The sequence below is a fragment of the Oryzias latipes genome, chromosome 1, assembly GCF_053564925.1.
Source record: "Oryzias latipes strain Hd-rR chromosome 1, Olatipes_Hd-rR_3.1".
NCBI lineage: Eukaryota > Metazoa > Chordata > Actinopteri > Beloniformes > Adrianichthyidae > Oryzias > Oryzias latipes.
The window spans coordinates 31098192-31112644 of record NC_136237.1 but is presented as its reverse complement, the minus strand read 5'-3'; the positions used below and the strand labels follow the sequence as shown (position 1 = coordinate 31112644).

Below are 14453 nucleotides of genomic sequence, written 5' to 3'. Positions count from 1 at the left end.
AGTGCCCTCTAATACAACCCACCATTTATTCTGTTAAAAGTGTAGAAGAAGACGACAAGGAGACAAGAGGAGGAAAATGACAGGGCGCGCAAAAAGAAAACCCAAATCGGCACAGGTAATATCTCCAGTCTTCACAGACTAGACATCTAAGCGTCGATGTTTATTTCAAAACGTGTTTCTGTGGAATAAGTTCTGCAATTGGAGCATACTGAATTTGATGAAGACGCAAAAGGCTGCTGTGTTTGGTGTCCAGCGGTGGTTGGACGACAATATGGCAGCAGCTGCTGCTGCTGCAAAGCAGAGCTACTTGTTTAATGACCCCCACACTTCACAATGGGCTTTTATATGGATTTAAGTAGTCCCAGATCTGCTGGGCTTGTGTTTATTGCATTTGCTAAAAACCCATGAACCTGCAATGTTTTTGCTTTACGAAAATGAGTTCAAGTCTTTTTTTAATCAATTGCTGCCAGATGGATTTGGAAGCAAACAGTTCTGCTGAGATTTATTTTAGCTAGCAACTCTGTAAGTTTCCTCCTTAAAGTTTTCAGCCCGAACGACAACAAAGTACACTGTACATAAATAAATATATATGCTATTATTTACGTCACTTTTGGATCAAAAAAAGATACTTTTTTATTTTAAACTTTGCTTTGAACGCATAAATAAACACAAAACATTGAGTCGAGATAATTACCATTCATTCATCCACCAAAAGAGGGAAATTTGGCAATCATATATATTTTGAACAGCTTTATTTATTTCTGCTGTTCACATATGTACAAAATCTAATATTTAATTGAAGCAACAACAACAAAGTATCTGTTTTTGTCTCTAGGATGTGAGCGCCTGTAATGGAGACGTGAAGAAGATGAGAACTGATGGATCCAAAGACGTACCGCTGTCCGATGTGACTCCAGAACAGCGTGAGGAGTTGTTTCGACTGTACAGCTTTCAAATGCCAGAAGATCTTTTTCATTTTTGGGAATTCTGCAAGGAGCTTAGTCCTGAAAATCCTTGTGGTATGCTTTATTGATTTATTTACTTCTTTTGGTCACAGCATATACCTTTCTGCTGCAATTTCATTGGTTTTTACTTCTGTGACTTCTGTTTTGTGAAACTGAAAAATGTGTGTTCATTTCTTCAGAAAGGGTGTCACTGCCAAGCCACACAATTGATTCAAATTTTAAAATTAAAGTTATCTGTTTGATTTTTAAAAAAATGGACTCTTTTTTTTTTTTTATTTATATTGTAAAACAAATTTAGCTAAACTGATTATTTGAACTGAACAAAAGTGAAACTTTCATTGATACATTTTATTATTTCTTTTATTAACAATGAACACAAAAGATGTTTGATGTTTTTGTTTTTTTGTAAATGCGTGAAAAATAAATGCAAAAAACTGTTTCAAAAGAAAAACAATAAATAGATTTGATGAGCTTGTATAGTATTTTATAGTTTAATATCAATTCAATTTAACATTTTATAGGATTAACAATTTGGGTTAAGATTAATTTTGAATAAAATGCTATAATTTTTCAGCTGATTTTATCACTTTAAACCTGTATAGGCGCACTGAAAGAGGCATTGGACCTGCAGCTGGTCGGCCCTTTTGAAATTCTGGCTGGAGCCCACAGAACCTCCAAGAACCCGCAGCTGAACTTCCACCTTCACTGGAGGCATTTCTATGACCCACCAGAGTTTCAGACTGTACTTCAGGGGAGTGAGGACAGCCAGCATCACATGGGCTACTACAGGTACGGAGTTCCTTTTACTACCATCCCAAAGCTCTTTAACCCCTGTGCTATCCTAGGCACTGTAACGTTGGGAGTTGGGTCATCTAGACCCACTCGACAGTGCTCTGAACCTTTTTTCTTCAATGATTTGTGATCTTCACTGGTGTCCATGGATTACATGAAATCTTTCCACCTTTATCCACCTTTGTCATGGTCAAAGTAAGGGTGGGGTCATCTAAGATAGCACAAGGGTTAATAACAGCTGTATGAAATAAAGAGGCACTTTGGAATGCTTCTACATTTATTTTTTTATTCTAACAGAGATACCCCAGACTCCTTTCCTTCATTTGTTGGGGAAAATGAAGCTAAGAAGGACTGCACTATATTGCAGATGGGAGATAACTTGTTTGCTGCGGTCTAGTAAGTGTTTGCTTGTATACATTTACACTTTTTTTCCCCGGTAATGGGGTTTAATTAAGTCATCTTTCTTCCATTCTGTTGATCTCTATATTGTTTTGTTTACTAGTCTGTACCTGCAGAGGAAGAGGAAGGAGAGAGGCAGTAAGAAAGGAGAGACTGGAGCGTGGGAAAGCTTGGAGACCAAACTAAAGGACAAAGCCGAGTCCCTCAACTTGTCTTTAGAGCAGAAAACCAAAGCAATGAAACAGAGGGACAAGAGGGTAATGCAAACATCCCAGAACAATAATGTATCAGTTGTTGCATTCCAAGACTATTTAGATGCCTAATAATGGCATTCACTTTTACGGCATAACCTCGTTGGGCAGCAGTGGCTCAGCAGGTCGTCCATTGATTGAGGGGTCGGCGGTTTGATCCCCGCTCCATCAGTAGTTACCATCACCAAGTATGAATGAGGAGTGAATGAATGATGTTGGACACATTGTAAGCGCTTTGTGCATCTGGAAAAGTGCAGATAAATCAAATCCATTGTTATTATTGTCTTACCAGTTTAATACAATCTGGACTTCTGATCCCAAACCTTAGGTGGTCACAAAGACGTTCCATGGTGCCGGCATCGTTGTGCCTGTAGACAAGAATGATGTAGGCTACAGAGAACTACCTGAAACAGACGGTGAGCTCAAATATTTTCTAAAAAGTATTAAGTATTTCTGATCTGTTTATTTAGTTTGGGGGCTAACTTCTTAATGAGTAGATGAAGATAACAAGCATTTCCTCTTTTCATTTTTTATGTTCCTTAGCTGGTTTGAAGAAGATCTGTAAAGCCATCGCAGAGGCTCGAAATGATGAAGATCGCATTAAAGCTTTTGGACCTATCCAGGAGATGATCACCTTTGTTCAGTTTGCTAACGATGAGTGCGACTATGGAATGGGTTATGAGTTAGGAATAGACCTCTTCTGTTATGGATCCCATGTAAGTCTTTAAATATGTTGTCTTTTGATTCAGTCTGGATATTAGAAGTAATAATAATTAAAAATTGCAGTTAATTTAATGTATTTATGTTTTTTTTAATATAAGATACCCTTTATTAACAAGCTACATTTACTGGAACTTTAATACTTTCGGTTGCATATTTAAGTAGAAAAACAGCAACTCAAAGCATGAAGTATAAAATAAAATTTTTCTTTTTTTTTTTTAGTTCTTCCACAAGGTTATAAAGCAACTTCTGCCCATGGCATATAACTTGCTGAAAAGAAGCTTGTTTGGAGAAATTTTGGAGGCCCACCTCTCCAGCCGAACCTCAGACAACCTGGATCAACTCTCCATGCAATAAAAAAAAAAAGAAATCTCCTGAACTTTTGCTGATTTTAAAAGTTTTTTGTCCACATGGTCCTGCGTTTTTTATTCTCTGGTGTTGTTTTTGGCATCTTGTCTTGTCCCCCTGTTGCTGATGGAAGCATTTCAGTAATATCTTTTATTGTGTAAGTTAGATGTGTAATAAAGATTTTCTATATTTTTTACAATCTGACTTGGTTGTCATTCTTGATTTCACTTCCTTCTTTTTCGAGTTCTCGTTTGACAAATCTGTCCGGCAATATTTTTGTTTTATATCTATCCTGAAAGGAGGGGTAAGTCTAACCTCAGATGAGAGCTTTTCCGGGTGTAAGGATCTTTTTTGGATCAACAAAAAACCTGTCATCTTCTTGACCCATCAGTAAATTATTTTTTAGAGGCAAAATGTCCAGTTATTAGTTTTTTTTTTGTTTGTTTAAATACTCGTTAAAACAAGTTGAGTTTTTGATGGAGGAAAAAGGCATTACGTTTTTTTCTCTTGTCCCAGGCTGGTGTGAACCTCAGTTTTATTTAAATGTGTTAAAGAAAAAGCAGTTGCAGATTTCAGCACAAAATATCCAGGGAGTTGTTTGTCAATTTTATTTTGTTCAAATTGTGTCCCAAATAGGAGAAATAAATTGTCTGGTCAGATTGTATTATTTTGAATAGCAAAATTTGGTCTTAATAATTCTAACTTTCTACAGTATGTCATAAAGACCAGCACATTTCAGATATTTATTTGTTTTAGGGATTGTGGATGGTAATCCAAGCCAAATGCAAAATAATGTATTTTGTGTATTATATTATTTAGTCCTAAGCGGCATACTGTTGTAATTGATTAAATAACATGTAATAACTTCTAATATATAGTATTGGAAATGTTTTTATACATGAGAAATCATTGAGCAACTTCACAAATTGAATTCTATAGGTGATGTGCAACATTCAAAGGACGCAGGCAAAAAAAAGTACATCAATGCTTGTGGGTGCATTCATGAACAACTGGGAAAAACATAATGATTCTGATTTTTAAATTTTATTTTTAACAAATTGAACACAGTATGTTTAACGCTACATTTAAAGTTAATAACTATTTGTTTTCCCGGATGTAAGAGATTCTCGGGTTTTATTATGTAGATTGGCAATTTGTAAGACTCGCGATTACGCGATAACACTGAAGGCACCACTTGTCCTGCGGAGTTTCGGGAGAGCGCATCTGAAGAAAGCGCGTTCACGTGTCAATACACTTATATACACACGTCCAGACTACAGCTGCACACCGAGAGCATCCCTGAAAAGAGGAAGTGCTCATTCACACTCTCCCAGTCTGGAAGCATCGCTATTTCATCTTGGCGTGTGGTTTACGGACGCAGAATGTTCCCGGGTCCCGCCGAACCCAGTGGATTCTGAGGTCCACTGAAATCTACCCCGCGCGGGCTGAGGGCCCCCCACTGACTGCGGCGCTTTCAGCGGCAGCAGTCAGCCCGAGACAGAATGTCAAGTAGCTACGAAGAAACTCGCTCCAGGGGCGGTGGCTCCAGCCGTGACTTGAAGATGGCCTCGTCGAGCAGCTCGTCCCTGGAGGGTGGACTTCCACCACCGCCACACCAGAACCGCATACGGCAGGTGTGTGACTTTTTCATTTTAATATCGCCTCCATCGGCCCAGTCAGCCGTGAAACGACTCCACAGCTACGGATGCCCCGCAACGAGACGGTCAGGGGCGTTGCCGATTTTACGCCTCAGAAGGTCGGGAAAGGACGGGAAATATGTGCGTTGGAAAATTTGCGTGTGTTTTGACAGAAAACTTCAAATGACCTGCAGGGAAGCAGCTGCGCCTGTTTTTGGCCGTCAGTGAGTGTAAACACCACATCTGCACTCCAGCCATTCATGTGGGGCTTTCATGAACAGCTAAGTGTCAAATCCCACTGGAAAAGTAGCTTGGTAATGTAAAACAGAAAAAAAACAAGGAGAAAAAAATAAAACAATCTAGTTCATTGCAATTTAAATCATAAAATTATGCTTTAATCAAGGAATTAATGTTTGTCTATGTTTACTGCAGAGCTGAATGAAATACGATAGGAGGGATTACATCATTAATTCTATAATCAATGGAATGGCCCAGTTTTTTACATTTTTGAGGCAAAAATGGATTCCTATAAAGTATAAAGTGTGTGTGAATATACATATTCGAAGAATTATATTATAGATTTACAGTGTGATCTTAAACTTAGCTCACTAAGTTTTTGACTATAGACCTGGTTCAAAATCTACATTTTTATTCATGCAATTAAAACAAACAAACAAAAAAAACCCAGATATGTTGGATAAATGATGGTCTGCTGTTTTTCATGGGGAGATGGTGTGTGTGTGTGTTTGGGGGGGGGGGGGGGTGTTAAGAGGTGAATGCAAGTCCAGAGACGGCAGAGGCTTGTTTCCTGTCTCAAAGCACTCTCTGGGACTAATGTGATTTCAGTAATGGACTCTGATGCTGCTCATACAGCCACAAAGACGCTCTCTTTAGGCTAGCTGGGTGGGGTCCTTTTTGAGATAAGATACTGGGATCCTATTAGGCGTTGCACCAAAGAAGTAAAGAAATAAAAACAAAATATGTGTGTGTGTGTGTGTGTGTGTGTGTGTGTGTATATATATATATATATATATATATATATATATATATATATATATATATATATATATATATATATATATATATATATATATATATATAAGGAAAACAACAAGGGAAAAACAATAAACTTATCTAAAAACAATCTACAATTGAGCATAGTAATATGTATCTATAGAAAGAGATATTTCGTGTATCTTTTAAAAAGAAAATAACTGACAAGGACCACATTTTCTGACTTGCACAGTTGTTATAGATTGCTTAGAATCATACGCTTGCTTACAAATCTGGATGGCAAGTAGCAAATTCAGCTTTTCCTTTGTGTCATACTTTTGACCTGGCCTGATTAACTACATATTGTTTCTGTAATGGCAAAACCCAAGTGCCTGTCAAAACATTCTTGCCTAACAAATCCTCTATGCTTCCGTGCTGCTATTATTTACCTTTTAGTGTGCTGCAAATGGTTTGGTACAATAAAGTAAAGTTCGATTGCAAATATGCATTTCTTCTCAATAAAAGAATTTCTTCCAAAAGTTGTGGAAAAATTAGCTTTTAAAATATAGTTTGTGTTCTATGTAGAGAAGCTAGAAAGTTGCTAAATCAGTCGATTTAGCAATTTTTTTCTACATTAACAGGAACCGATTTTATTCAGTATGTTAGTTTATATAATGCAGCCGAACTGTAGCAGTCAAAAAACTAGACTTTATTCTGAAAAACCAAAAACTTCCTCTTTGACATCAAACCTATTTAAAACTGACTTGAAAATAAAAGACTGATTGATGAGGTCATTTTTTTATTTTTTTTATTTTTTATTTTTCCACATTTAAGTTTTGAGTCAACATGAAACTGCACTTGATGTAATTTGGTGGTCGTGTTTGTCTTAAAGGTGTTTCATAGTAGAAGTTTACATGATGGCCTTGAACTTAAATAAAAAATATTGTTAAAAGTTCACTGTAGACAGAGGGTTTGCTTCTCTTCAATTATAGACTGACAAAGAAAAACAAGAGGTGAAACTCTTATTTGAAGATCTAAAAATAAAAAGTCTGCCCATCTCCAGCTTTGTTGGGAAAATAGTCTCAGCTCAGCCAAGTTATTGTGTCTCTGCCCCCTGAATCGGTCTTGGGTCCCTGGGCTAATTCAAGCTCTTTTGGTTTGCTTCTGAATGATTACTCTATGCAGTCTATCTGAGCAATAACACATGTCCCATCCCTGTTTCCTGGAGCTTTTCTTGCAGACCCGTAAGTCCCACTCCAATCATCTTTTAAACTATTTCAAAAGTGTTCCAAGTTGCCTTTTAATTATGATTATGCATACATTTTTTTGCCAAACTCAAAAACCTGTGTAGTTTTCTGGGACATAGTTTATACCGGGACATAGCGATGGGAAAAATTCGCCTCTAAGTTGTGGGCAGGACTGGTGGCACGATGTACCAGTATGGCCAACCTTATATCCTCTCTCTTTTTGTTTAAACTCTCTACCACTAGCTTACAGCCTCTCAAACAGCAAACTAATATTACTGTTGCAACAAACATGGCTGAGCAATATCAGAGCTATCCAGCCGTACAGTTTTGATCTAGAGACCAGCTCAGACTAGGAAAACGAAGACGTACATGGATCTATTTGTCTGCATCAGAATGGAGGGCAGTAGGGAGTTTGTGGCCCGCTGACAGTAACACTTATGTCACAGCTACAAGCTTTTTTAAACAGTATCTGCTCCTGATTTACAACAATTTGAATGAAGAAAAACACAGAAATACAAGTTCACAAACATGTCAAAAATACCAAAAACATGATTTTTGTTGAAGTGGGTCTTTGACTGTATATAAATCATATTTGTACATTGTTCACCATGCTCCTGTTAAAGCAAACTTGCAAGATTCATGAATATAGACAGGAAGCATAGTTTAGGCTCCAATATTGATTGCATCAAGTATCCATCTATGGAAAAGTAATGTTTAAACAGGAGAAGATTACCATTCTATGATAAATGCACCAGCTTTTTACTCCATGCTCAATTTGAATCCTCTCATTTTTCAGATTAATTCTACCTCCTACTTGAACACAAGCGTTTAGCCCTTTACCCTAGTTTTCTCTGTGATATTGGCTGTAAATACCCACTGCCCAGTACCCTGCAAAATACCTCCCTTGCTCTTTTTCTACTCCTGGCCAGTGCTGCTCTCTTCCCCATTGGCCCCTATGCTAAGGTCCAAGTGTCCCAGGAGGTCAGATTACCCTGCAGCCTTTGACATTTCATCTCTCACTCTTTCCTTTTCTCTCTAAGTATCTTTATGAATCTGCCTGTCTATTTGTCTGCCTCTTTCCACTACAAGTCAGATGATGGTACTCTACAGGAAGGGAATACTAATGGAGCCATGCTTTTCATTGCATTACTTAGAAAAACAACATCAGCACACACCCACGAATAAATGCAGCTGATTTCCTGGGGTCATTGTTTAATAGAGACATTCGGATCTTACTGGGTCTCTGAAGGTGCAGCTATATAAGAATCATACCCACGCATGACAGTTTTCGCAGTTAGAGCTCATGTGTGGTTGTAAAACCTAAATGTAAAACATGAAGAGTCAACCACTAGCTGTAAAGCGGTCGACCCCTAATCAGAAAGCTGCAGATTCGCTTCCCGTCCTGCCTTCTCATGTATCAAAGTGTCCTTGGTCAAGACCCTGGACCCCCACATGGTGTTGCGGCTTGCACCATTCATGGTGGCTTTGTTGCCATCATTGTGTGTATGTGTGTGTGCATTGGTGAATGGGACTTGTCAAGTCATTTGAGCCTTAATAAAGGTAAAAAGTGCTATACAAGTACCACATAAACCACCAACTACATCTATTGTTTTTTGACTAGTGTCTTTCGTATGTTTCGGAATTTCTTTTAAGATATGCCCACCATGTCTGGTCTTTGTTAAAAACTCCAATGAAAATAAGGTTTTTAGTGTTTTTAACATGCTCTTGTAGCATTTTTCTCATGATGGAGGACATAACTTAAGAAAATTAAAATTAAAACAGCATTTCTAAGTATTTCTTTATTCCATTCCAATGAAACTTGTAAAATTGTCCAAGCTGGAATCTGGCTCAAAACTGCACAACTGGATAGCTCCAATATTGCTCGCCATTTTTGTTGCCCTGCTAATGTCGGCTTGGAGTTGTAAGCTAATGGGATGATGGAAAATGACTTGATGCCAACAACTCACTGGCGAATTTCTGATGAACTTCTGCCACTCTGCAGAAACTATGTCTTAAAAAGAACAAAAGTTTTTTAAATTTATATTTTTCGCTGAAAATGACAATCTGATTAAAAGACCACTGTAGATAGATCAAAAGATAGCTGGAGTGAGTCTTTTACATGGCCCATCTTTCATTGTGGTCCACTGTTTTTGTGTCCAGTGTGTAACTTATGTCCTTTAAGTTTGCATCTCCATGTTCTTGTAATCTTATAAAGTTGCCCAGAACAGAAGAATTTTTCCAGGGTTTCTAGAGGACTTGGAGCATTTTCTAAGGACCTTGGCTGCTGTTTTACCCATTTTCACTGCTGTCCTTGTGCTTGAGTATTTTAAAGGATTGATGATGATGCAGTTTTCAAGCCATTGTAAATTTCGGGAGGTATGACCTACACCAGGGGTCGGCAACCTGTACCTCTCAAAGAGCCATTTGGATCAGTTTCCCACTGAGATGAAAGCAAAAGGAACTGCAATATTAGGTGTGTTAGAAAAAAGTTTTTTTCCGATATATCGCGATAGTTCATTTGGCGATACTTGTATTGATTCAAAATGTTGTCAGGATATTTATTTACCGTAATCATTTATTTAATTATTTTTTTCTTTATGAGCGTGATGTTTCACGTGACTCCTTTCTATTTTTTTTCTTTAAATCTAGTTAACCCAATAAATTATTTTAATTTTTTTGATGATAACTATTTTTTATTAGGAAGCAGCTGTTAGTTTGTTGCGGGTCTGGAATCATAAGCGATGAGTCCAAGCCCCGCCCCCTCCTCTCTACCTGTTCGTTGTTTTCCCCCTCGTGCAACCCCACCTCCAGCGTGTTCTACACAGACAGCGAAACACGGTCATCGTAGCAGCAAGTTGGCAGGATAGTAGGGGCGCCCTAGTGCACGTTATTAATTTTACGCAAAAATGGGTGGTTTAGGCGGGGCGGGGGGGCTGTTTTTGGGGCGTTCATGTGTCCCCTATGAGATCGCCACTGACTGTCTTTCCAGAAAAACTTTCCATTTTATAGCAGACTCTGGTCGGCGTTCACAGCTTGCACTACCCGACGGTGTTAAAGGCAGGACGGCCGCAGCACAGGGAGGAAAGAGTTGCCGGTTGCCGACCCCTAACCTACACACTGACTCAGCATTTTATCTAATCGATACCTAAGAGGCTTTTTGAATCCTAAATTCATCAGTGTCCATGTATAATGATTCAATCATTGTATCATATTTTATATGAAGTGTCAATGGTTACAGAAGTAAAACTATTTATCCATGGAACAAATGTATTTTCTATTCTATCCTAGTCTATTCTTTTCTATTCTTTTATCACATTCTGTTCAAGTTTAATACATTGGATCAATTCTTAGTTTTGAACAATTTTTTTCATTAAAACTGAAGAAATAATTGATTTCAACTAAATGTGAGAACAGAAGGCTTTTCTTTCCAGATGTATTTGGTACACCTTTTTCTTTTCCTATTTCACTTCTAGTTTTTTTTTTACCTTAATTGTGTAGGACCTTCATCGGTAGGCAATGTGTTTCTTGTCTTAATCCATGTGATGCATCAGCATATCTATGTTTAGATAAGAACGAACGCTGTTTTGATATTCTGTATTCTAGATTGTCCCGTCATCTGGCTCTGCACAGCTGGGTTGTCCTAGTTTAATCTGACACACTTTTGCGATGCCAAATTTTTCTCACATGGATAGGCAGAAATAGCCTCTTTTGATGAGTCATAGTTTGTCAAAATTAGACTTTTTTTTTTGCTGTTCACAGAGAAGGTTGTTCATTGACTGGGTGGAGAAAAAGTCTGCAGCGTATTAGGAATTTTGTATTGGATATTGAAAATTATGTGGCATGTGTTGTGCCCCCTACCTCCTTGAGGGCAAGGGAGCTTTGCTTGGGGGCAGTGGGATGCATTTAGTGGTTAATTATTGATTATGAACTCATAACACTGCTTCCAGTCAGAAAAAGAAAGTCAGTAAGAGAGGTGGGTGTGGTTGATAAATCAATGGAGTTCTCAGAAGCGTAGCTTGAACACCTTCATGTAAATCTCCTCTCTTGAGCTCTCTCCTAATGGTCCCCCCCTTCTGCTGGCTCCCTGCTTCCTCTGGCATCCTGTTTAATTTGAGTAAGTGATGGTGCTCTCTGAAAAACACATTTAAACATTTTGCTGACTTGTTGGGAATGGTGTAGATCATGGCACGCAATGCAGACGGGGTCAAACCAATGCATAGCAACACAATATGGTGACACAGCTGAACATAGATTTGGTTTATGAGCGGGTGTACCATTTACTTTGCATGTGACTGTTTTGTTTTTGCTTTTTTTTCTTGTGAACCACAACACCCTTGAAGCCATTGGCTCTTGCTAAGGGCAGCCGTGTTTGTTGCTCCTCATCTACGCCCTAGACTGCGTTCGATATATTTAGTATCTGTATGTACTTTTGCCTCTGTCTGTGAGTGTACCAGCATCACTCAGCATTCCTCCTCTGACTGGGCAATGCAGCAGGTTTTGGGTCACACTCTTCGTTATTAATGGCACATTCGACTTGGAGTGAAATCAGTTTATGCATCAGCGCCCTTTGTCATTTGACCCTGAATCAGAACAGGCCAGAATAGAGAACATTTTGTACTGGGCCTTTTTAGACTATGTTGCTACATTTACCTAGGAATTTCATGTATATAGCTAAATTCAAATCTACGTATTGCTACATTACATGCTTTGACTTTGCATCGTGTGAGACATGTCTCATTTTTTACTTCTTTACCATTGACCTGCAGTCTGCTCCTTCATTTAATTAACCGTGACTGCAAGCCAACATTCTGAATCCCCAATGGACAGGACTACCGGTAGACCTGAAAAGATAAATGATGGGAATAACAATAATTAGTGTGACTTCACTTGTTGGTCCATTTTGGAACCAGGAAGAAGTCGTTGCTTTGATAAAATGCAGATTTTAAAAGTAATGATGTAAGGAAGCTTGAAAGCATGAGAAGGAGTCAGTGTAGTAACCCTGCCCTCCTAATGGGGCTGCAGTAGGTCTGTCTAACAGAGGAGGGTCATAAATAAGCAATTGACCTAGCACTTATAAATCAGCAAAGTCATAAATCAGATGTTTTCATCCATGTGCTATGTAGATGGCATTGTGTGGACATGGCGCTGGTCCACTTGCATCAGGGTGTGGTGTTCTAGAATCTGGGGATATTGCATTACAGAATCAAGGTTGTGTGCCCCATCTCATAGCAGCCCCTCCCAGACCTCTGGTGCCTCAGTGTCATCACTCCCTTTGTTTGGGTGCGGTCACGTCTGCTCTATTGACTGCCTGCTTTCTGCAGATGCTATTGAATTTGAATTAGTGTCATTTAGTTTAGTATAAAAACAATGAGTGGGGACGAACGATTGTTTGGTGCCCTTTCTGGTTCTGACCTTTCTTGCTAAAATTAGCCTGAGTCCGCAACATGTCATCCCTGCTCTGCATTTTGCTCATTTAGTTATCCAAGCGAGCCAAGTTTTCAATTAAGTAAGGATTACTGCACGATATATTAACATGTATACCTTCATCATGTCATCATAGTGTAGCTCAGACTGCAACAAGCTGCATGAAAAAAAATCATTTTTAATGTTTTAAGAAGTATTTAAGGATCTTTCTTAAAGCCAACTAAAATCAAATCTGTTCTAATTTTAAAATTGTAACATCAATATATAATTCATCATATATATATCATTATATATTTATTCATTAAGAAGGTAGCTGCAATTTTGTGCACACTAGATTGTTTTTTTTTATCTGACAACTTTTTTTTGTTTTGTTTTTGTTTTGTTGTCATCCTGCCCTTGTGCTGTTGTGTTACCTCTCGCAAGCAACAGAAAAAAACTGAGCCAGTAAAACATTAATTTTTACTCTGTTTTTCAAAGTCTTTATGAAAAATAACGTAGAAATATAAAATAAATTACCTCAATTTAAGAACAAAAAATGATTAAAACATATGTATGAAATGTCTCTATAGTTGTTAAGCTCCTGATATTTACCTAGTAACTTCGGAAGACCTCTTTCATATTATTACAACTAAAAGCAAATATGGGGAAAAAAAGTAAAAAAATTAACTGTAGACCTGCTTTGAGTTCCTGGTGCTTTAAGACATATTGACCGGTCATAACTACTTGGACTGATTATCTGCCACGCGTTAGTTCATTTCCTTAAGTAGACCAAACCAGAGTAAAAAAAGATTTGCATTTAAAAAAACAAATGTTGGGAGTGGTAAAATAGTAATTAAAAAATCTGGGTAACGCTTAATAATAAGAGTCCTTAATAAACCATTTATTAGACATTAACAAGGACTACTAATGTTTCATGAAGCCGCTTATAAGTACATTAATTAGCATTCGTAAATGTCTTACAACTGACAAACAAGTTTAAATAAGCTGTTTATAAATATATTAAAATATTCCTTAATAATAAGACATTAATTAGCATGAGTAATGTGGTATTAAGCTAATTATAAAGACATTTACTAGTATTTGTTAATCATTTATAAAGTATTTGTTAGCATTTGCAATTTTATACAAATACTTTATAAGATAATAATACATGTAATAATATTGTTCTTGTTAACAGTTTATTGAGTGTTTTGCAGCCCCCCAATCTAAAGAGTGACCAAATAGGGGTTCACATTTACAAGCCATTTCTAAATGGCTTGTATGGGATTTTTTATTTTCTTTTTTGGGATGTTAGTTAGATTCACACAATTATTCACACTTAATTTTCTTAATAGATGTTGTCGTCAGCCTGCAGGCGCATTACCTCTGGAGCTCAGGGATTATCAGATAATGAGTTAATGCTATATGGAACAGAAGAAGTTAAGGCATTTTTCAACTGGAGCACAATCTTTGGTTTCACATGAAAAGGCAATTCCTAGGAACAGCAGCTGCCTCCTCAGATCTGAAACTTAAGGGGAAAAAAGTGTCATGTTGGTACAATCATAATGCAGACCAATGCAAGCAATTGAGTTAAAAAAAGAAAACATTTACATGATATACATTTAATATTGCTATATCCTTCAATTCCTAAACATTTCTTTTATATCAACATATAATAATATTTAAAACTTTAGAATA

At 37.5% G+C, this 14453-nt stretch overlaps 2 protein-coding genes across 10 annotated transcripts in view; both read left to right on the top strand.

Moving 5' to 3' along the window:
* Window position 1: 1 nt before the first annotated feature.
* Window positions 2-3674, top strand: LOC101162660 (histone PARylation factor 1). Its single transcript, XM_023956299.2, has 8 exons — window positions 2-115; window positions 836-1019; window positions 1568-1754; window positions 2055-2153; window positions 2260-2413; window positions 2736-2823; window positions 2951-3123; window positions 3350-3674. Exons 1-8 carry the CDS (start codon window positions 77-79, stop codon window positions 3482-3484), a joined length of 1059 nt encoding a protein of 352 aa, XP_023812067.1. The 5' UTR covers window positions 2-76; the 3' UTR covers window positions 3485-3674.
* Window positions 3675-4668: 994 nt separating this feature from the next.
* Window positions 4669-14453, top strand: part of LOC144981196 (uncharacterized) — a 70580-nt gene continuing 60795 nt past the window's right edge. For 5 of the 9 annotated variants that reach the window (XM_078953625.1, XM_078953609.1, XM_078953598.1 and 2 more), the window contains exon 1: window positions 4727-5109. In XM_078953625.1, the coding sequence (XP_078809751.1) occupies window positions 4978-5109 (132 nt within the window). In that variant the 5' untranslated portion in view covers window positions 4727-4977. Of the gene's footprint in view, window positions 5110-14453 lie in introns of all 9 variants that reach the window. The other 4 variants (XM_078953547.1, XM_078953541.1, XM_078953591.1 and 1 more) reach the window with 2 other exon arrangements.

Coding starts and splice junctions, on each gene's coding strand:
- LOC101162660 (XM_023956299.2), top strand. CDS start 77: ATGACAGGGCGCGCAAAAAGAAAACCCAAATCGGCACAG. Junction 1,020..1,567: donor TAGTCCTGAAAATCCTTGTG/GTATGCTTTATT, acceptor AAACCTGTATAG/GCGCACTGAAAGAGGCATTG. Junction 2,824..2,950: donor AGAACTACCTGAAACAGACG/GTGAGCTCAAAT, acceptor TATGTTCCTTAG/CTGGTTTGAAGAAGATCTGT.